This window comes from Pisolithus orientalis (assembly GCF_024613125.1).
Source record: "Pisolithus orientalis strain OTSU chromosome Unknown F5J12scaffold_17, whole genome shotgun sequence".
NCBI lineage: Eukaryota > Fungi > Basidiomycota > Agaricomycetes > Boletales > Pisolithaceae > Pisolithus > Pisolithus orientalis.
In genome coordinates this window covers 203,381-224,591 of record NW_026260798.1, presented here as the reverse complement: position 1 = coordinate 224,591, position 21,211 = coordinate 203,381, and the positions used below count along the sequence as shown (strand labels likewise).

The 21,211-nt window shown below is 49.8% G+C and overlaps 7 protein-coding genes across 7 annotated transcripts; 2 read left to right on the top strand and 5 right to left on the bottom strand.

The window, feature by feature from the left end:
• Positions 1-1,545: 1,545 nt before the first annotated feature.
• F5J12DRAFT_142423 (uncharacterized protein) lies at positions 1,546-3,714 on the top strand. Its single transcript, XM_051738116.1, has 7 exons — positions 1,546-1,914; positions 1,973-1,984; positions 2,043-2,452; positions 2,505-2,653; positions 2,705-2,916; positions 2,967-3,142; positions 3,302-3,714. The coding sequence occupies exons 1-7, from the start codon at positions 1,731-1,733 to the stop codon at positions 3,443-3,445; spliced, it is 1,287 nt and encodes a 428-aa protein (XP_051599129.1). The 5' UTR covers positions 1,546-1,730; the 3' UTR covers positions 3,446-3,714.
• Positions 3,715-3,835: 121 nt separating this feature from the next.
• On the bottom strand, positions 3,836-5,409 carry F5J12DRAFT_893474 (uncharacterized protein; the record flags this gene model as incomplete). The annotated part of the gene is made up of 8 exons (XM_051747656.1): positions 3,836-3,975; positions 4,033-4,242; positions 4,305-4,493; positions 4,557-4,575; positions 4,658-4,720; positions 4,779-4,819; positions 4,878-5,054; positions 5,136-5,409. The coding sequence occupies 8 exons, from the start codon at positions 5,407-5,409 to the stop codon at positions 3,836-3,838; spliced, it is 1,113 nt and encodes a 370-aa protein (XP_051599128.1).
• Positions 5,410-7,551: 2,142 nt separating this feature from the next.
• Positions 7,552-7,994, bottom strand: F5J12DRAFT_893473 (uncharacterized protein; the record flags this gene model as incomplete). Its single annotated transcript, XM_051747655.1, has 3 exons — positions 7,552-7,593; positions 7,646-7,771; positions 7,833-7,994. 3 exons carry the CDS (start codon positions 7,992-7,994, stop codon positions 7,552-7,554), a joined length of 330 nt encoding a protein of 109 aa, XP_051599127.1.
• Positions 7,995-8,932: 938 nt separating this feature from the next.
• On the bottom strand, positions 8,933-9,553 carry F5J12DRAFT_722120 (uncharacterized protein; the record flags this gene model as incomplete). The annotated part of the gene is made up of 2 exons (XM_051741344.1): positions 8,933-9,203; positions 9,246-9,553. Coding segments are annotated over 2 exons (579 nt in total), but the record flags the coding sequence as incomplete, so codon positions are not given.
• A 3,542-nt stretch (positions 9,554-13,095) lies between these two features.
• F5J12DRAFT_836457 (uncharacterized protein) lies at positions 13,096-14,200 on the top strand. The gene is made up of 4 exons (XM_051745977.1): positions 13,096-13,466; positions 13,521-13,782; positions 13,838-13,942; positions 13,996-14,200. Exons 1-2 carry the CDS (start codon positions 13,222-13,224, stop codon positions 13,732-13,734), a joined length of 459 nt encoding a protein of 152 aa, XP_051599125.1. The 5' UTR covers positions 13,096-13,221; the 3' UTR covers positions 13,735-13,782; positions 13,838-13,942; positions 13,996-14,200.
• A 1,410-nt stretch (positions 14,201-15,610) lies between these two features.
• On the bottom strand, positions 15,611-18,688 carry F5J12DRAFT_836431 (FAD-linked oxidase-like protein). The gene is given in 16 exon segments (XM_051745976.1): positions 15,611-15,858; positions 15,925-16,055; positions 16,135-16,239; positions 16,288-16,385; positions 16,441-16,732; positions 16,787-16,900; positions 16,956-17,079; positions 17,130-17,179; positions 17,231-17,288; positions 17,339-17,358; positions 17,412-17,483; positions 17,537-17,598; positions 17,662-17,755; positions 17,845-17,963; positions 18,019-18,599; positions 18,611-18,688. 15 exon segments carry the CDS (start codon positions 18,255-18,257, stop codon positions 15,799-15,801), a joined length of 1,638 nt encoding a protein of 545 aa, XP_051599124.1. The 5' UTR covers positions 18,258-18,599; positions 18,611-18,688; the 3' UTR covers positions 15,611-15,798.
• F5J12DRAFT_836419 (cytoplasmic protein) lies at positions 18,687-21,200 on the bottom strand. The gene is made up of 12 exons (XM_051745975.1): positions 20,892-21,200; positions 20,744-20,830; positions 20,393-20,690; positions 20,294-20,336; positions 20,171-20,242; positions 20,087-20,148; positions 19,846-20,035; positions 19,659-19,797; positions 19,539-19,608; positions 19,446-19,485; positions 19,247-19,344; positions 18,687-19,195 (listed from the first exon to the last, which is right to left on the bottom strand). Exons 1-12 carry the CDS (start codon positions 21,104-21,106, stop codon positions 18,944-18,946), a joined length of 1,566 nt encoding a protein of 521 aa, XP_051599123.1. The 5' UTR covers positions 21,107-21,200; the 3' UTR covers positions 18,687-18,943.
• Between the last annotated feature and the right edge of the window lie 11 nt (positions 21,201-21,211).

Genomic DNA, 21,211 nt, shown 5'->3' with positions numbered 1-21,211 from the left:
CAGAGTATAAACCGTTATTGTGGTGTTACTCATGACGCTTAGGTTCGTCGAATGCAATGATCCGAGTCACAGCCTTACATTATCCGTGGACCTCGGAGGAGAGCGGGTAGGTGGCCTAATATGTAGACTCGTCAAAGGGGGGAAAGCAAAGGACCTGAGTGCTATTCAATGGCAGTCAAGCAAACAGACACCTGATTAACATTCATTCTCGTTCTGAAAGGTATGTAGTCACAAGGTTACTTACGCCGGCGTTTCTAATGGATCTGTGGATCAGAAAGGATATGGGTAGAAGGCTAAGTTCGCGTGACCATCGGGGAACTCTATTTTACTCTGGGCAACTGAGATGAGTCAAGAGTCACTTCTACGTGAACGCCAACTCCCCCCTCAGCATCGTAGAACGTTGCGAATCCGCTCGGGTCCGTCCCTCCGCTGGAAGGTGATCGTGTTTCGTCATCGACGGGCTTAGTTTCTTCGGCTGTGGGCTGTGAGCCAACGGCGAAGCATAGAACATTACAATAAACACCATTCAGAGGAATGGAGGCTTTAACAGGTTAGTGAAGCACGCATTAACGACAAGGTTTTAACTTAAGAACGCAACGATGTCATAGGGTTTGCCTGAGTTGTACTGAACAATAAGTCTGTGGAGGCCAATGATGGCGTCGGGTCGGCTTGATGAGGTGGCACCGTGCCTTCATGTTGCAAGGGTTGCGGTTCACAGCCTCGACCGGAGACACGACTCCATTTTTTTTCCCAGTGACAAGACCAAGCCGAACGGCCCGTTTACTGTAATATAGCGATGACATTAGAATACCCATTTGACTTGCACTCGACTTTCAATTTCGGCACCGAGGTGTTACTGCAAATAGCATTACGAAGGCTTGAGTACCGCGAAAGAGCAGGTCGGGGTGAGTACAAGTAGTATGTTTCGATTGTGCAAGCATCAACAATAAGAAGCTTGATGGAAGTGAGTGAAACCGCGGACGTTTTTCGCCGCCACCAGATCTCAGATAGGCAGCCGTCGCATCAGTGTTTCAGGCAGCCTTGTTTGCGCTCTGGACCGTTACAACTCATTCCCTGTGTGCCCAACTTGTTACCCGCATGTTGTGAGAGTCAGCCTTTCTGCAGGCATCGGATACTATGGGTGTGTCTGCTCGTCGGCACAAAGACTACGAATCAGTCAATTAATCGCGCCCGAATTTTGTTCCACAGTTCCGGACGGTTCCGCTGGGTGATGAGCGCCACCTTTTTGTTCAGAATTCTCGACCCTGTCAACGAGTATTTCGGGGATATTTGTGGCATCGACACACCTTGGCGTCCTTCTCAGCTCAAACCAGCCCTGATTGGCCACGACTCTGGTAACAGGAACGCTGGCAAAACCGACACAACGAATACTCATCACGACGATCTTTGTGTGGCAAAGCCCAATGCGCAGGTGAAAACGCTTTTGACTTACAAGGAACACCTAATGAACCCATGCCACATGTACACGCACCAACCCTATCTGGGTGTCATATGTACGTTCCAGGGAAAAAATATGTTTGAAATTTAAAGGGCTGCGACAAATGTTTCTTCAATAGCGATGCACGGAACTCGAAGGCGAGCCGTCTCCCAGTTGAGGAAAGGGGTCAAGTATCCCACCGGTATGGTATAAAACCCTGTCGTGGGTAGCTCATCATTCTTGCTCCCCGGAGTTCGCCACCTCTACCCACACTTTCCCTCCGGCCTTTTACATGCCCGGCAGTCACCTATTTCAGGAGCTCACGAAAGGGTTCCCTACGATCACCGGAATCAGATGGTTCAACCTCAGTGTGTTGGTACTCACCCCTGCCGTCGCCATGTACGGCTTGTTACGGGCACCTATCATGCCGAAGACCGTCACTTGCGCAATAGGTTACTACATTTACACCATGCTCGGTGTGTGATCTACTCAGGCACAGATCTTCGTGGCGCTAACAATACATTGCTTCCGAAGGTATCACTGCAGGTGCGCTTGGGAAGCCACACTTCTTGTAGCCGCATACTTACATCGTATCATCGTGGAGGCTACCATCGTCTGTGGTCACATAGATCGTACAATGCCTCATTTCCCTTGCAGGTGTTCCTTATCCTGGCCGGGGCAAGTGCGGTCCAGGGATCGTGTTACTGGTGGGCTCGCCGGCACCGTTCTCACCACAGATATACAGATACCGATCTCGATCCATACAATTCGGAGAGGGGTCTCCTGTGGACGCACATTGGTTGGATAATCTTTGATTCCAACCTTAAAGCGGGACCAGCGGAAATAACCGACCTGAGAAAGGACCCGTTGGTACAATGGCAGCATCGCTGGTACTTCTACATTCAGGCCGTGTTCGGTTATATCCTGCCGATGTGCATCCCCGGATTGCTCTGGAATGATTGGCTGGGAGGGTTCTATTTCGTTGGTGCCCTTCGTATGACTGCGGCTCACCATGTAAGTCCGTCATTCGAGCTGACTTCACGAAGTTATTGAATCGTTTTGCCAGAGCACGTTCGCCATCAATTCCATTGCCCACTATTTGGGCAGCACACCCTATGACGACAAACACACGCCTCGGGACCATCTTATCTCCGCTCTGCTGACAATGGGTGAAGGCTACCACAATTTTCACCATCAATTTCCGATGGACTACAGGTGACTAGTCCGTCTGACGTGGTGTCCCATATATTGACTACCTCTTCAAAGGAATGCCTTTCGCTGGTATCAATGGGACCCTACCAAGTGGTTCATAGCGACGTGTCACTGGCTGGGTCTGGCTTCTCATCTCCGGGTGTTTCCTAGCAACGAAATTGAGAAAGGCGCCCTTACAATGAAGCTGAAGGCTCTCAAGGACATCCAAGATTCCCTTGAGTGGCCTGTCACGTCCGACAAACTGCCTGTGGTGACGTGGGAAACATGTGTGTAGCGGTATCTTGCGTCCGCTACGAGCGCTTATTTATTATGTTAGTCCAGGAGGAATCTAAATCACGCACTTTGCTACTCGTATCCGGGTTTGTCCACGACGCGTCCGAGTTCCTTGACAATCATCCTGGCGGCCGGGCACTCTTGGCCAGCAGCACTGGAAAAGATATGACCGCCGCGTTCTTCGGCGGTGTCTATGGCCACTCACACGCCGCTCACAACGTAAGTTTTTACCCACTACTCGCCCTTTCCCTGGACATCGCTTTTCTTGTGCTCCCGTGCCACGTGTGACACTCGTCCCCCGTTGTCCTTTGGTTGCCAATGATATTGATGATTCATACCCCACGCGCTTCCGAGCTTATTTACTTACCCTCATCTCAGCTACTCGCTATGATGCGTGTAGGAATTCTTAACGGCGGTGTTGAGATGCCCCTGGAGCAAGTCGTCCCACCTAGTCAGCGGCTTTTTGTCGCCAGCAATCGTCCAGCCGAAAGTGAACGTCTCATCACGCCACTGGAAGAATAGTAATGTATCCCTTAAATTCGATCGATCTATTTATGCTGTACCTTAACATTTAGCAGTGAATGCCTAAAACTGATATTCCAGTCCTATCCACATTATGTATTACTCGTACTTAGTCCCAGGAAAACTTTACTATTTCCTGTCATCCGATTGTTGTACTTATTTGCTTATCGTGCAACTGCTGTTAATTCGTATTCGTATGCTGGAAATTTGTCGCTTGGTAGTGCAGTACACGACTTTCGTATGCATGTATTAAAAGTACAACCGTTATAGACTGAAGAAACCCGCTTTCTTGCCAAATACATTAGCAGAGCGTCAAGCTCTCACCTAACCGTTGGTTACCAATCACCCCATCCGAGATGCGACGATCGATCGCCGATCAGAGGCGCCGACTCACCCCTGGAGAGCAGCATCTATCATGGAAGGCAGACTCTCCAAAAGTGGTGTTTTCTTCGTTTCCACGGGTTCCCAGCCCAACTTGGCCAGACGTTCAGGTTTGACAAACAGATTTCCACCAAGCAGTGACCATCCATCTAAAGCATGCATGTATCAGTCGGCTTCGTTCTATCCCGGCTTACGGCGGAGCTCACATTCCCCAAGTGGATCGACAACTTCGTTAGGCAAGGGCCGGGAGCCAGCCTGATTAATAATACCTTTCTCGAAGCAGGTACTACATCGGGGAGGTCCGGCGATGAGCAGGGGAGTTGGAGAGTCCAATACCTGAAGCAAGACACCTACATCACCCATAACTTTAGTCCATTCATGGTAGGTCTTCTTTGGTTCCATGCTGGCCGAGAAGTCTGTGGGACATATGGCATCAGGGTGATGCTCTGTGGAATTTCAAAAAGCAGCGTGGACGCACAGAGACCCTCAGGTCCTTCATCCGCCTTGCCCTCCAAGGCCGCTTTGAGGACAAGCAACAGTCCATTTGCGCAGTCCCTAACATGGATATTGTTCATGGTATTTGCTCCGGGCCCCCATGTGCCAGCAAATCCGAGCTTCTTAGTCATATCCAAAAAGATGCGCAGCCAGAGGGTCGTCTTTTGGATGCCTGTCCGAGTTTACGAGATTCATACACATCCTGACGTCCTTGACAGATGGGCCAGAATCTTACCTTCTCCAACGCCATAAATCTAAGGATACCAGTAAATGTATGTGAAAGGATATCACCAAAATCACATGTATATAAGAAACGCACTCATTTTAGGCACTCACCTGACCAGGATAGTAGATAATAGTCCGCACAGGATTCTCCTTCCGGGATCCGGCCTCGACGATCTGCGAAGAAAATGAACAACAAGTATGGGACAACCAGGGAACCACAGGTCCCACTTACCGGGATGTCAGAATCGAGGTGCATATTCCTCCGATTACAGCCTGAAAGGGGGTAGAAATTAGCTATCACCTTTGGCCAGCGTGCACGCCAGGTTCCCACTGCGAAACAGAAGTACATACTCCTTCAAATCTAACCCAATATCCGACCACTCCTTGACATACTCCACAGGTTCACCCCGCGCGTTATCACTGATAATGCCACAACCAGATACGTGAAGGTAAAGAGGGGGCCTCCCAGGGTTATTCTTCGAATTGATCTCCAAGCCTGCAAGCGTTGCTGTTTGTCGTGATATCGTTAGCTGCCCCGCGATCTTGAAGACGCGCCTGGAGATGGGATAGGTGAGAAAAATGCACGTACATATGACACTTGGCGTGTGGTCTGAGCTCGCACAGTTAATGACGATGTCCGCTTTGGCAGCTTGCTCCCTGATGACGGCATCGTCGTCCAACGTACCCTCGACGACACTGGAGTTGGGATACAAAGCACGCAGCTGGGCCTCCCTCTCCTGCGTCACGTTCCGCAATAGCGCAACGATATGTAGATCAGGGAATTCGCGGTTCAGCAGGAGAAGGAACTCAGAGCCAAGGTATCCTGTGGCGCCAAGGAAGAAGATGGTCTTATACGCAGACATAGTGGCGACCGGCTTCCAAAAACACTTGAGAGGAAGCGAAGGAAGGGGGTGCGTACGATGATTGCGGTTAAATTCACAAAGAATAGCGTTCCCTGGGCTGCTTATAACGGGGAGGTGGGATAATGGGAATTCCACTTGACAGAAGGCAGACACGTCATGTTAGAATATGCCCATAAGGCTGAAATGACCAAGACATGGCCCTAGAAGTACATCACGCCCTGCAGGGTTTGGAACACTCAAGGGTGATATGATTAGGTGAGGGCCCACATCACCGTATCCTGGCTAGGCAACAATAGTTCACGCACTATTCGATTGGTAAGTGTTGCCCTACCAGAGATTTCCAGGGCGTGTCATGCGACTGATCAGTGACACGATAGCCGTGTCGCGAAGGGAAATTTTATTAGTTGTCTGTGGAGATAGCATTTGAAATATTGAACCGCAGAGAAGGTCCCGTAAATTCCAACTACATCTAATACTAAACATCCACTGCACCCAGTGCACCCTTCGTACTTGAAAGCTCGACCGTTGTGTACAGTCCGTTGGTGCCATAGGAAGTCGGTCGGTTCGAATTTCACCCATGTGCGGACTCCGGAGATCGCCGAAGGAACTCGTGCACTTACAGACACTTCTAACTTACAAGCAACGCATCATCATCATCACCCCCATCTCCCAGCTCTCCAAATCGCCGGGAAGCGGCCCAGCCGAACGGACAAAACTTCGGAAGAAAGTCATACCGGATTATGTATGTACACTGTGGGCGATGATCGAGTCACACCAACCTTCCAATCCCGAATCTGATCGTACGTCTTGACTTTCTGATATCATGGCACAGCCCTATCACGAGGCAGTGTATGAACACCTACCCGCCTTGAGGTGCCAGATTTATCTGATCATTTCGCGCATGGATACCACGTGGGACGACTGCGGTGGCTTGGTTGCGGTCGTAGGTTCATACTGGAACCCAACATGGTTACACAAGGTATTAGTTCAGTGTTTTCTGTTAATTTTGAGTTAAAACCGTTTATACTTACGACCGAACGGTTCTAGTAGTAAAGTCTGACAGCTAGGGGCACTCTCGACATTTCTCTGATACCTACCCACAGTCAAGCGCGATCACACAGACCTTGTTGTTCTTTGTTGTCGTCGTGAGCAAGCTCCGAGCCTACTCAGGTTGTGAACGTGCATATGCCTGGGCTGTATCCACGAAACGATGGCTGTCCTAAAGTTATCCATATTCATGCCCTTTGTAACCGGGTGGAACGGTTGTTGTTGTTAATGCGTGGCGACAGCTTCACGGGAGGCCAATCACCACGCATACCTGCAGGACCAATGCTAATGTGTCAGCGTCACAGGACCTGCTGTGAATGAGAACGAAGCTTGGGTTCCTCGGGGATATTCGTCAATTTACTTACAGCTTGTTACAACGTGCCTCCTTCCACAAAGTTGGTAAGTATACCATCAAACACGAGTATGATATCATACTTGCTCCCTTAGCTCATGCCGAGGTAAGGTGGACCTTCCGGAAGCATTGATAAGGAGTCGAGCCAAAGATGTCATTATGGTTTCAGGGAACCCGCGTCCAGTGTTACCCTCAAGAACTATACTACATTGATAACCGCAAATAGTTTCTCCCAAACACTGGAGTTGAGCGCGACGGAGCTGCCGGTTCGCGGGTTGTTCGCGGACATCCGATTTGTAGGCTGCTAGACGTGCTGAAATACAAGGCATTCCCGTGATGAGCTTATGGAAACTTCCTCAATGCTTATGAAAGACGTGAAGCCCTGCTACACACGCGGGAAGAGCACGTTGCTATAGTGTCGGATAAGGATAAGCACTTGTTTTCCGTCACCACCGATCCTTCAACCTGAAGCATCGACAGGGTCAAAGCATGCAAGGACACCCACATCGACACGGTCCGCCACATACTACATTTCAGTTCTCGTGGACAACCCTGGACTCTTCGTGAACTGCGGAACTGTTCTCGCAGATCTTCCATATGTAACATTATAGTCTACCCCTCAAGTACCCATCACGTCATTTTTCTGGGCTCTTTGGGTTGAACGTCTCTCCCTTATATAAGACAAGAATTTGAGTCCTCGATTAACTAATTCTCAGCGACTCTCATACTTCGTTTCCGCACCCCTAGCCACCGCCTTGATTTGCAAACGGATCCTGTGTATCTGCCTGAATAGAATTGTTAGGTCGGGTTTGGCATTCGTAGTTGAGGGGATCTTACTCGCTCTCTCTCCTTTCTCTTCAATTCCCCTGTCCTGCGCTCTCGGCCGTGTTCAACGAGCTCCGGCTTTCCTAGAATTTTCCCCTTCATCTCTTCTTTGAGCCCTTGCAGTTTGTCTGAGAAACCCTGTACAGCTGGGAAGTCAGTCCGCGTCCTCTGGGGATATTTGCGGGAAGCATGTCCCCACCGTAGTTATGGCATACTCGGGCCCGAGGCCGACTGCTCCCGCGTGCCTCTGTGGCGGAAAGCCCTTGTCCCTTAGCTCGTCGGACGAGGACCGGTCAGATGTCAGCTGTTCAGGTTGGGTATTATGGCCTATGGCAGAAGGTTCCACATCGACAGACGACATGTCACAACGATACAAAACACAGGTAATGACAGAGACTGCCGACTTTTGCAAGGCAGTAGCCTATTTATACAGTCTCTTTGGAGCCACCAGACCTAGCGACTGACGCAATATAAAGTATGACGTCGTTGCCCTTCCACCGAGTGCATGACTAATCACATGGAGTAGAGGAAAACATAGTCTCCCCTAGGCACACCAAAGACTCGAGGGAAGACAACCGTTCGTTCTCGACTACGGGGAAAACGGCGCAAATAAAGTGTAATATAGTAGTGTAGTTGGTAGAATTAAAGATTAGATCTGCCTCCCAACATCCAAGTTCACTCAAGGTAAATGCTCGCTATCCAGGCGAGTTCAATGTGAATATGTAGCCTCGAAGCTGAAAAAAAATCGACACCACTAGTCCTTGCCCTCATTTCCGGGGAACGTTTCATCGGAAGGCGACGATTCAGATTGGACATACCCACCACTGACCATGGAGGTTGGGTCTTCACGAGGGGCCTTGCGGGCAAGGTCCTCAATTTTAAAACCATGGGCGACATTGAGAGGAACCAGGCCGCGGCGAGAGGCCTTTACGCCCGCGTTGGTTCCGTGTGAGAAGCCACCAGCAGGAGTTATGTTGGTGCCACCCTGCCTGAGCTGACCAGTGACAGACTCCGGGTTGTTCTTGACTACAGTTGAAATGGCTTCAGTGGAGACCAGAAGAGGGTTGATAACGCTTGCGCCTTGAGTAGCACTTCCGACGAGGTCACGGTGATCTACACGGAATGCGGCGTTCGTAGTGGTAGAGAAGGTACCTACACCGGGGATACCAATTTCCGAGCCGTGTGCCAAACCGCCGATAGTCTCTTTTGGCTTAGATTCAAAGCCAGCAGAGGCAACATCTACGACAGATAGGGGATTGGTAGCGAGAGTCTCACCGTGGCCAAGGTCAGTCCCGGAAGTCATCGCGGGGGTGTTCGTCGGCCGTGAACGCGGAGGCAGCAGCAGAGGCTGGTGCTAAGTGGTACCCCGGTAGAACGACCTTGAAGACCCTTCGATGTAGGGATACACGCATCATTTGTAGAAGTAGGATTATACCCATCCTCACATTCCTGGACGACGCATTTGCCACTACTGCAAGTGGGACTCTTGACGTTTGGAATTTCTTTACAATTGACGCCATTCGTGGTCGAGCTACCGAAGGGAGAGGGCTTAACGCATCCTCCACCTGCACTATCTATCAGCTACCATGCCCATAGCCCAAATAAACGGGACTCACAGGCCATAGGGTCAGTGTTGACGTCTACACAGTCCCAACTCTTCCCATTGCTCGTACCAGAAGTGCCACACATCTGCAAGCCATTTGCGCACTTGTGCTCGCTCTGGCGGCGCGAAGGGGGGGTCGTCTTCGCGCATTGGTCGGCATGGAAGTGCCCACACTTGCCGTCGCAAACGGTCAAGTGAGAAGGGCATTGGCATGACGTGGGATGATCCGGAGGCATAGCCAGGAATCCGTCTGTGCACTTAAAATCGCATACATTGGAGGGCGTTGGAGAGAGTTCAGAATGTGATGGGAACGAGCACTCTGCGCCGGAGTGCTTGATCTAATTAAGGAGGGCGTGAAGAGAATGTCAAAATGACAACAGACAACTCGCCATTGAGACAAGGGTAGTCTGTACTGTTTGTAGTCCTACAGCCTTCACAGCTGCTTGTGCTACATGGTTTGCCTCGACAAACGCATTTATCTGCGACGTGCAGATGCTGACGTCCAGATGGCCGGCTGTGTATGGTTTGTCTGTATCTGCAAGGCTTATGATGGTGCCCATTGAACTCACCATCTTCGTGAAGGTCAGGGAAGACCAAGTTGGCATCCAAGTGAGCGCAGTAATCAGTAACAAGGGAAGCGCGTCTGTGCACACGAGAACTAAAGTGGGAACGAGCGAATGCGGTCGACGCTAGGACGAGAGGGGTAACAGGCGAATGCGGAAAGCCTCATCTCCGCGGAATTCTATAGAAACGAGCGACTAGAACTTGAAGGAATGTGGATGTGAGAAAGAGGAAGAAAAGAGGATAATGGAGACCTACCTTGGTTCCATGGCATCTTTATAGGCGCCAGGTAGTATAGGACATAAGGAATGTGCCGGCTGAGGTGGTGTCGGTTAGCATCGCATAGTCCTCGCTAACTTGGATGAGCACGGCGATAACGCTTGCGTTTACGTCCCTGTACTTAAGTATGCTTTCGAATGGCAACCAAAGGTGGTTTACCTCAACTTCGGTTGAACTAATAATAGTACCGTTGCTCTTCGTATCTTGCCCTGGTAATGCTTCTAGGAAATTGAGAGCAAGCAGTAACAACCAGACTGGCTGGATACCTACTAATTGACAAAGCGCGTTTGCGGATAACAGCGGCTCATGACACATACGAACGCTGGTCATGGTAACACTCCAATTTAATCCCAACATGACGCGAAGAATCGGGGGCAGTTTTTTCGTACTTTTCACAAGTATCACACTTCGCTGCTCCACCATTAAACGGCTGAGAGGTGATAAGTAGCAGTATGGAAACCTCTTACTAAACACGAGTTTTAGATCTTGGTGTGACCGATTCCTATCCATGGACAAGAGCTTTGACACCACCGCGACTACATACGGGTCTTCTCAGAGGGCCCTCATCGACACCCATGTTCTGCGGGAGCACTTATCCAAGCGTCATTACTGGGTTGCAGGGGCGCACACCTCTCATCGGTTGCTCTGAAACATACACCATAGACGTGTCGCTTTCGCTGACGTTCAATCTACCAGTGTTATGTAGTGCGATTCAGATAAGACTCAAATGAAGTACCCACCAATGGTTATCGCGTCAGTGTTATCCCCGAGTATGTGTGGCTGTATATCAATACCTATACCGCTCAGTTACTGTGGTTACAGGGTTACGGTGTGTATGGACCTCAAGAGAGGCTGCGATCAAGACCCACTTGCTCAGCGTCATGCCAGGCGAAATCCGAAGTTCGTTGTGACAATAGTGGAACGACATTGATCGACATTGATGCGATACCTGGTCCAACCGTGTCAGTTGCTGGTAGAAGCATATTTTTGGGGGAATGTGAACACGGCGTATGAATATTCACTGATCCGATAATGCCCACGAGATTTCAGAAGGAGGCAGCATTGTGTTCACGCTGAGAAGAGTGCTCCGCACGAAATCTATCGAGGTGGCCTAGCCACAATCAGTTATCACTGGTCGAGGGTGGTACTGTCACTAGGAGGACGCTGGGAATAATGTCATATGTCTGCTTTCCGATGGTAAGTGACGGCTCGCAGACGAAGGCAACGAAGAAGTTGCAGTGTCCAGTGCACCAGCCGCAACCTGGTAATCCCGATAAGCGTCGCCCTTATGATATGGGTGGCATCATGAAACGGATATATGGGTGCGTACCGTTAGCTACACTTGAAGGTGTTCACGATAGCAACCGCATCCGCCTGGATATGGATATGCTGACCACTTGAAGACACCGATCCAACACAGCGTTGCTAGAAGTCAAGTCAGAGCGAGGTGCAAAATGCATCCCCAAAATAGACCGGTTGACTTGCTCCAGGCTGAGGATATAGGGACACCATCAAGTGTTCCGTCTGCGCGCTGGGTAACCAGCATCATTGAATTGCCAAGCGGGTGCTAAAGACTGACGGATGACACGGTTGAGATGCTTGGCTCATGTTATGGCTCTACTCCTGGCAGACAGCTGTGCAGAGATAACCGAACTTTGGCCAAAGACGAACCTGCTCACCTCACAAAGCGCTTCCGTAAGCTGGCTAGTACCTATGCGTCATGCAAGTCCGAACTATAAGATATTCAGACGACATGTGGATTTAGTAGGTACAGGCGTCTGGACCAAGAGAAATATCCTGCATGGTAACCCATATTCAGAGGGGGTCGGCGAATCGAATTTATAGCGCCACTCGGTTTGTAAAGATCGTCAGAACCAGTGGTAACAATTTGCAAGCAGTCCTCATGGTGGTAGCCCCCAGACGGGATTCCGAAGCATGTGAAGTCCTTGAAGCTGTTCCAGATTTCTCGATTTCAGCCGCTTCTCCTGGTGGGCAGACCTGCTCGCCCAGGTTTGCGACCGCTGATATGCTCGATCAGGTCATCAGGTATGTGCTTGTCGACCAAAGCAATTTTACTGGTCGATAGCCAAAGATTCTAACGTGTCTTCCAAGCCTGCGATGGTACCAAGCTTTGCTGGGTCTGCACGGATGGAGAGGTAGGGCCAAGAAAAGAATCCTACCACCGACGAAGTTGTGCCATGATGTCAGCATTGTTGGTGGGCTGAAAGACGTAAGCAGCCAGGAGCTGCATGAAGGCCGCTCCATGGTTCTGAAACATTCACGAAAGCGCGGGAGTCCCAGAAGTGTAAACCGTGTTTGCAACATTCCTGACGGCGCCGCTACATGGTACGGAAATGGGATATCGGCAAATTCAAGCCACTAAGTTTCCTCGTGAAATGAGGGCATCTCTCCGTTTCCAGCGAAAAGATGTATAGTAAGTACGGGCGGTGCACGAACTGACATCATATAACGTCGCGTCCTATCAAACTCGATCGGAACGGTCGGGCGGTCTGCCGTAGGAGGGCGGAAGAAAAGAGCTAGTGTCAAGTCCCAGAATGCGAAGGTCGAAGAGCTGAGAATTTGGAGATGCACGCGCCACGTCAACAACCCCAGTATTGTACACTGTGGAACGATGACTGACAATGGAGTGACTTGATTGTAGTCTTGGAATTCGTGATACTCGGGAGTTTGGAGGCATGTAACTGATCATAGAATGGTTGAGAGGAATCTTATCGGTCCTCCAGCCTAATTCCTATAGTAAAAAAAACAGTATGGACTGAAATTTTAGGGTGTGCAGGTGAAGAATGGTTCGCCGTTGCGAGCCACCGATATGTCCTGTGAAACATGGTTTCCCGTCGAATGCGGGTATAAGCTTGAAGGTAGTCGAAACAAAGCCAAGGAGTGCCCTCACTTTCCATTGACTAATCTTTAGGTCCCGCATAATGTTGAATGACAGTAGCGGTTGTGTCGGGACCGGGCAGGGCCGTTCCGCAGGTGGCTGTGTTATCTACTCCGCTCCGTCTCTCCCCGTGCGGTCGGCCGAACGGTAGCTCCTACAAGGATACAAGGGCAAAAAGGATACAAGGGCAAAGGCGGCAGCCCGTCTTTTTTCATTTTTCAAGTCGACTACTACTCCCAATACGCCATGAAGATCGTCACCGAGGAACAGCTTGCGGGTCACAACGATGCCACTTATCGAGGTGCAACCGAAGGCCTCTTGGGCAGTGCTGCCTTCGCTATACCTGCCTCCTTCATCCTCAACCGTAGATGGGCTTACTACAGGTCTCTTCCTCTGCCACTCAAAGTCATGGGTGTGGTCATGGTAGTAGCACCTTGTGTAACTATCCAAGCAGAACGACGAGGTTTGGAGTTTGATAGAGAGAATAACTGGTTTGTTTGCCGGTTTCGCGTCAGCTTTTCGAGGTGGTATAAATGTGTCTCCAGGACCGGAGCCGGGCGCATGGAACTAGACCGTGTCGCTGCTGAAAAAGAAGCCCGATGGAGTGCTTTGTCGGTGAAGCAGAAAGTCGCTGACTGGGCGTCTCGCAAGCAGTATGCAATAATCTTTGGAAGTTGGGCACTTTCGATGGCCGTCGCAGGTGCCATCGTTGCAAGGGACAAGTACTTGCATTTCTTTCCATGTGTTGTTTACTGCTGAACAGTCGTCTGCCCTGCACTCTGCAGATATCAGAGCGTGCCGCAAAAGGTTGGTCTCATTTCTCCGTTGTTCTGGTTGTGAAACTGGACTTTGCTGTCAACAGGTCGTCCAAGCGCGTGTGTGGGCTCAAGGACTCACGGTCGGTGTATTGCTGGTTGCTGGTGCTTTGACGCACAGTCAACGACAACAGGCCTTGGAAGCCCGTAAGGTACGTTCTCTGCAATCTTTATATGGGTTGAATACTCAAATTCCCCTCCCAAGGCCCCTGTGGATCACTCCTGGCAGACATTAGTTCGTGGCTCATGGCCTGTCCTTGCTTCAGTTCACTGACGGGACTCTTAGCTTGAGGAGCAAGAAAAAGAGCGTCAGCAACGAAAGGAAGCGCAGTTCGATGTGATGCCACCTGTCACCGGGACCGCATCTTCATAGACACACCATGATGACGATGATCCGATTACTTCTTACCCGAACGATCCCTACTCACTTAATTTATACCTTAGCTTCGTTTTTGGAATTACCATAATTCTGGAAATATTAAATATTGGAGTACCTCCTAACAACTTCGCTGCAGGTGATGTTATTATCCTTCATCTGGGGTGCAGTGTTTACCCCTGTCGTAATCATGCTGTGACCTTTGCTGATGGCAAAACTTTCCAGTCCGGTGGGAGGTGAGCTAATGCAGTATCACCATTGCATTGTACTTATTCGTAGGCTTCGGCCCCAGCTCGAGCAAAAGTCGTTCTCTTGTTTGACCGGTTTGAAGTCCACAGCTGTCCATCTTGACGCATGCATCTCTGTCAGCTGCATCTAAATACGGAAGCTGGCATGCAGAAATGTAGCTATAGGGCGCACGGATCGTTAGGTCCGTCTTCCGTAATACCCAAGAAAGTTCGTTACATTGTTTCTGCCGACGCGAGATAAGAACGGACTGGTATCAGATTAGCATCAAATAGGAGACGAAAAGCCCTCCGAGTTAAGCTAGTCTTACGGTGAAACGTGGTATGTGTATGGATTTATTTACCAGTACTCTCTTGGGTTCTCATGCCATGGACGCCGCTACTTCGGAGCTAATATCTTGCTTCTTACGGACCTAGTGGGAAACTAACCGTAACCTGCACAGGTCAAAGAGTAAGAAAGTGTATGGTTTTCACCAATGTTGGATAAGGCAACAGCTGGCACTGGAAATTCGCGGGACAGCCATTCCTCAATTCTTATTAGGAAACATGCTATGGGGGAACGTTATTTCCATCGCGAGGCGTTGCCACACCATAGACTTGATTAGTAGGGATGGAAGTTTCGGCCCATACGTCGCCCCCTCAAAATTTGGTCACGTAGATCTGAATTCCAGTGGCAAACCAGCCCTATTTTGGCTTTAGATATCCCGCGAACCCGAGCCAGCGCTTGCTGTCTCAATCAAGGATACCTGGATAAGTCTCGAATCACGTCTAACTTTATTCGTCCGCTCACATGTCGGTTAATAGATGTCTGGAATACCCGGCACCCCCAGTGCGGTTAATTGGTGAAAACCGCCTATGCCCAATTATCTAGTGAATGAACGTGTTTACAACCACAGAAAGTTAGGTCCATCGACGCTTGCAATTGGGTCATGCGATTGCATAAGTAACTGCTAGCCACGTTTGATCCACATGTTGCTGCGCCGAATATCATTGGAATATTGCGCTTGAAAAATTAGGGAGATACAGGTTAAAATTCCATATTAGTGCTACCACTGTCGTGGTACTCATGCGGACAGCCTTCCCGAACACCGTCTCCCTGAGTCCAATCACGGATATACGCAATCGATAGCCGGATTATGACTTCCGTAAAGGCCAGAATACGAAGCCACAGAACGAACCACGGGAGGCGAGTTGTCAAAAACAGTCAAGATTGGCGATGGCCCACGCAATTTACCTTACTCGGGTCCGCGGAACACCTTCGCACCAACGATGAGGTGTTGGAGTAATACTTCCGCAAACCATGGGACGGAATCGAGCAATTCGAAGCCAAGTCACCAAAACCATAGTGAATGTGATAACAGTAAAGATACATGGAGTCTTGTTACTATTACATGGACGATACAACAGTTGGAGAGGATGGGCTGGCCAAAACAGGTTCAGGATACAGCTGGGTACCACAATATTATATGAATAACGGTAGTGCTTGAGGGCAAGTGTGATACTGTCAACTTACCTTACCAGGGTTAAATAAGTTGTGTGGATCAATGGTTTGCTTAATCATTCTCATGAGACTGACAGTCCCTTGTCCCAATTCTGACAAGAGATATTCGCGCTTCCCCGTGCCGACTCCATGCTCACCGGTGCCTTCGAAACGTTTTTAGGGTAAGTTGAACCAGTGGAGGAAATGATAACAAAAGGAGAATCGGGAAGACTTTTGACATACATGTGCCTTCTAATTCGATGGCCTTGCGGTTTATTCGGCTCACAGCTTCACGAACAAGTACAAGTTCGGCTTCATTCCTGTACAACACCAGAGCATGGAAATTGCCTAGTATTCTACTTAGCCTACCGAAGCATTGTGTGGAAAAAAGCTCACCATCTCCGACATGTCCGGCGATAGGGGCAACGAGGCCTAACTCCTCGAAGTCCTTCTTGGCGGCATGGATGAGGTCGGGCAGCCTGGACACAGGGACACTATTTCGGGTTGCCGGTCAGACCGATCGGCGCTTCAAACATATATGCAGCGTACCAGACGTCAGTTATCCACCCTTTACATCCGGGCAGATACGCAAGTCCGGCGAACAGCGCATTCCGGCGGTCTTGCCAGATCAATTCGCCTTCCTCCTCATTTTCAGCTAGCCGGTAGTCTGACGCTTCGTGTTGAGCCATGACCTTCGCCGTGAGGTTGGAGTTGTTGCGAATAACGTCTTCTGCCCCCTGGAACTTAAAGAACAGAGTAACTTTCTCTGGCCATACCTTATCGGACGTTCCGAACGCGTTCAGTGTTTTGATACCCAGTTCATCGATGATTTCCACACATTCTAGAAGTGAAGTGTAATTTCACATACAGATCATGCGAAAGGGAAAAGGCTCACGCATAGCCACCCCTCGGTTGAGGATATCACATACAGCATTCGTGGCGCGCCAGACATCGGGGAATTGTACAACAGCAACTCGGGTAGGTAATAGAGGAGCCAGCCGTAAAGTCGCTGTTCCCCGGTGTCGTAAGGACAAAGTCTTCGAGTATGTGTTCGCTTTGCTCACCCTCCGTGACAATGCCGAGCGTGCCCTCTGCTCCGATGAACAATTTCGTGAGATCGAAACCTGCCGAGGACTTTCTAGCTCGCTGCCGTGTTTTTATGACCTCTCCAGAAGGTAACACAACGGTCTGGTTGTTGAAAGTCTAAGCGGGATTGCAAGTGGAATAGAACTACGTACAGCGTTCAAAATCCATTCACCTCTTGCAGTTCCATACTTGACTGCATTTGCTAAACAAAAGGTAACTATTATAATGGAAAGAAAATGGTATCGATACTCACTTCCGGAGCACCCAGTAGATATCATGCCACCTATCGTAGCATCTCTACCTGGGTCAAGCTAAGCGTATTCAGTAATCCAGTGTAGTTGGTAGAGTTATCTATGCGCACTGGAAAGAAGAGCGGAATTCCTGCAAAGGATATCAGTATCTATACGAAACGGGCATCGAGGTTAATGCAATACCTTTTTCCCGTAGCGTTTCGTTAAGATCGTTCCACGTGACGCCAGCTTGACAAACGACGTCGGCATCCGATTCTGCAGAACGGGTCAGAAGAGGGTAGTCACCAAAAACCTGTTCTATCCCTTACCGTTAATGGCGAGAATCTTGTCCATCCCAGACAGATCTACGCAAATGGAACCAGAACAAGGGCTTGTAGGGCGGTTCATTACCACCTCAGAAAGTATATTGTAGCTTTGGGTTCTTACCGCAGACAAGTTTCCCTCCAAGCTGGTCCCGCCCGAGTACGGAACGATGGGTACTAAATGCTTCCGTGATATATTCACCACCTTCACTACGTCCTTCGGTACTCTGGACATGTACGAACGACTGTATGGGGCAATCCTAAATGTAATGAAGGTAAGTTCACCCGAAAACAGCTGGCTCAGACACAAGTACCAGGAGTTTGGCTATAGGACGATTGCGCATATGCATACAACTCCTGTGGGTCCGTCGACACAATACTCCGCTCATGGAATTCTTGCAACAGGGCTCCAATAGCCCCTGGAAAATCAGGGCTGTTTGAAGTATTTGACTTCGCGGGTATAGTCAATTAAGGGTGGTGTTCTCGACTTGTCACGAGTAGCGTGGACGATCCCTGCCAGTGCAACGGAAAACGATATTCCACCAGCTAGCAAGGCATACCGGAAACCAGACTGCGTGGTTTGCAGGTAGCTTGGATGGAGGGTGTTCGTGATCGGTTTGGGTTGAAGATTCGTAAGAGTAGACGAGGGTCTTAGGTTTCTCTGTGAAAATCGTTTCAGTACATTCGTGAAGATCTGATGAAAAGGTCGTGACGTCGTGAAGGGCATGGCAGTGATCAGACCTAGGGGACGGACGGTCGAGATGCCGCCCTGGGGAAATTTTTCAATCTGTGTCTTATACGCCAGCTCGTTTTATTCGGGCGGCAGTGGCACTCGCAGGGAAAGATCAAACATGAGGCATGACATAGCATACGCGCTTCGAATTGATAATCGGCGGTACCTCTATATTCTGGGGCGAAACACGCGGTTGAGAAGTTTAGCCCAAGATGGTCCTTGTATATAATCCGACTTGTTCCCGTTCAAGACGGTGTGTTACACCAGGCTGGGAAGCAGAGTCCCGTGGCCGCTTGCGGAGATTGAAGACCGCATCCGCGAGAATACCGAAGTCTGCCAACCGGCAGAGCAGTGAGTACCAACTTGAATAAATCCGCCACATCATTAGCGGAGAGGAGTGATTCCGAGCCGCTCATGAGAGGGAAATGAGGCTCTAATACACAGCCGAGCAAAGCACAGCGTCTTACCAAACGGATATGGCAAGGTCAGGCCCGTGGGAGTGACACCTTATCCGTGCTGCATCAAGCGTGATATGATACATGCTGGACCATAACCGTGAATGTGGTACGGTGATATCCGGTACAACTCCTACAGGCATTGGATCCCATCCTTCAGAGACTAGCCTGTGCAGCTACCCTTTCTGCAATGTTCCTTCCGGCTTCCCGAGTAGGTTTGTGTGATTAAGCCTCTTGCACGGTAGAGTTGATGGGTAGGCCCCATCCACCTCCTCCAGGTGTTTCAATCAGAAGTCGGTCCCCTTTGCCCATGAACACCGTAGCCTTGCCCCCAATATTAATGAATCGATGCTGTTTGCTCTCCAGGCAGTCGTCAACGAGGTCTCCGTCTTCCCTTCGTCTTCGCTTGATCCAGGTGTTACGACCCTTCATTGCTGGTTCTCCCCCTTCCATACCATATGGTGCCCGAGTACGCCTCTGAAGGTCATGTTTTACGCAAAAGCTGGACGTAGTGGCGCAAAAACGCACCTCACTCAAGATTGATACTTGCAACCCATGCGTGAACTCAATTTCTCGGATGACACCATCCCCACCGTGCCACTTCCCTTTTCCTCCTGAATCCAGGCCTTAAGCCGAAGCGGTGAAGAACTACAGGGTATCGTCGCTCAAGTATTTCAACATCAGCCAATTCGAGTGTTCGTAATGTGGGTATGCACTCCTGAGGTACCGTGCCAGTCAGGCCCGGCACCCGAGCCACCGGCTATGGTCTAGAAATACTATTAGTGAGTGTATTCATGAAGCTTGGCTGCCGCAGTCTAACTTCGTAGTAGCCCCACCCTGCCACAGCCACTCCATCTTTGTCCTTACCGCCAGTGCCGAACGTGAGATTGCTACGTATCAGAATAAGGCAGCGGGTCCGAGGAATGGAAGGAGCACAAACTTTGTACAGCCTTGGCTAGCAGCGCACGCGTGAAAAGCTTTCAGGACGACATCTACGATGCGCTGCGACGTCAAAACATTGCCTCCGCAAACGGCCGCCGTCCGAGATGGCGAAAGTAATGATCTCTCTGGAATTCGGACTAGCGCGAGATAAGATGCTACTTTACGAAAGTTTTCGGCTAACTCACCTGTCAGAGGGACAAGACAACCAGCATTGAGAGGAATGTCAACATCAAGCATAGCACGCATGCAATAGATGACAGCTGAGTGCACTACCGACACAGGGGAATTCAAGTTCCCCCGGACTTCATAACCTGTACCCTCGAAGTCCAATATAGCAGCACCCTCCTTCTCATCGATTTCAACCTTCAGTTGGATCTATAGGAATCGTGTTAGGGGCGATTTGGATGGGGGAATAGATAAGCATACCGGAGTCCCATCGTCTAGATAGTCCACAGCACTGAGGACGTTGGAACCTGCACGCTTTGCGACTTCACGGAGCAAATTTCTGACCTGAGCTTTCGGCATTGGCTCGGATGTGATACATGTAATCCTGTACTATCTGGAGACCGTATTCCTTCACCACTGTGTAAAAAGCCGTTAAGCCACAATCATGAAAGGGAAACAAAGTCTTACTTGCTTGGAGGAGTTGTACCCCTTTATGGTTGGCTGCAATTTGCTAGGGAGAGCATCTGTAAACCGATCAGAAGGCCATGATTACAACGTCCCACTGACGGCTTTAAGATCGCTTTCCACCTCCTTTATATTGCGACACCCAGAGTTTCCTGGATATCGAGCTGGTCCCTCGACCATGTATTCATGAAGCCCCTCCCGATCAAACACGCCCGCATTTACTATTTTGAAGCTGATTATTTCTGCGCCTTCTTCAAAAATATTCACCGATGTTGGAGGCATAGATCCAGGCAATATTCCACCTATATCTGCATGATGCCCACGAGAAGCTGTAAAGAAAATAATCTCTTTGGTCTCCGTATCAAACACAGGGGTGATTAGAGTGATATCAGGGAGGTGACTGGGATGAACGAGTGAGTGTTGTCTCCAGCGTCAACAACCCAAACTACGTACGATCCTCCTGCATGAGGAGAGTTGGTCATGAGTACGTCTCCTTCATTCAAGTCCTTCTCGTGTAGTTTCATTTGATACTTAACGGCGCTAACAACGGGAGGCTCATCAGCTGCAGGGGTTAATCCTGACTGTCGGTGTGGATACATACAAACTCATAGAACCAAGATGAATCGGGATGAATGGTGCATTCGCAACCAGATCACCATCGGGCGCGAACAGCGCACATGAAAAATCGAGACGCTCTTTGATGTTGGTGCTGATAGAGGTCTGCTGGAGCGACCTTCCCATTGCCTCCGCGACACTCATGAAGCGATTAGCAAAGAGCGTGAGGAGGATCGGGTCTGAAGCCGACTTTCTTGCCATATTGAAGTCTCAGCTTACTGGCGGGAACAAGGCTGCACGATCTACGGTGTGGGTGTCAAGGATAGCGTCATAGTAGCCTGGGGTTCGTGAGGATTAGATAATTGC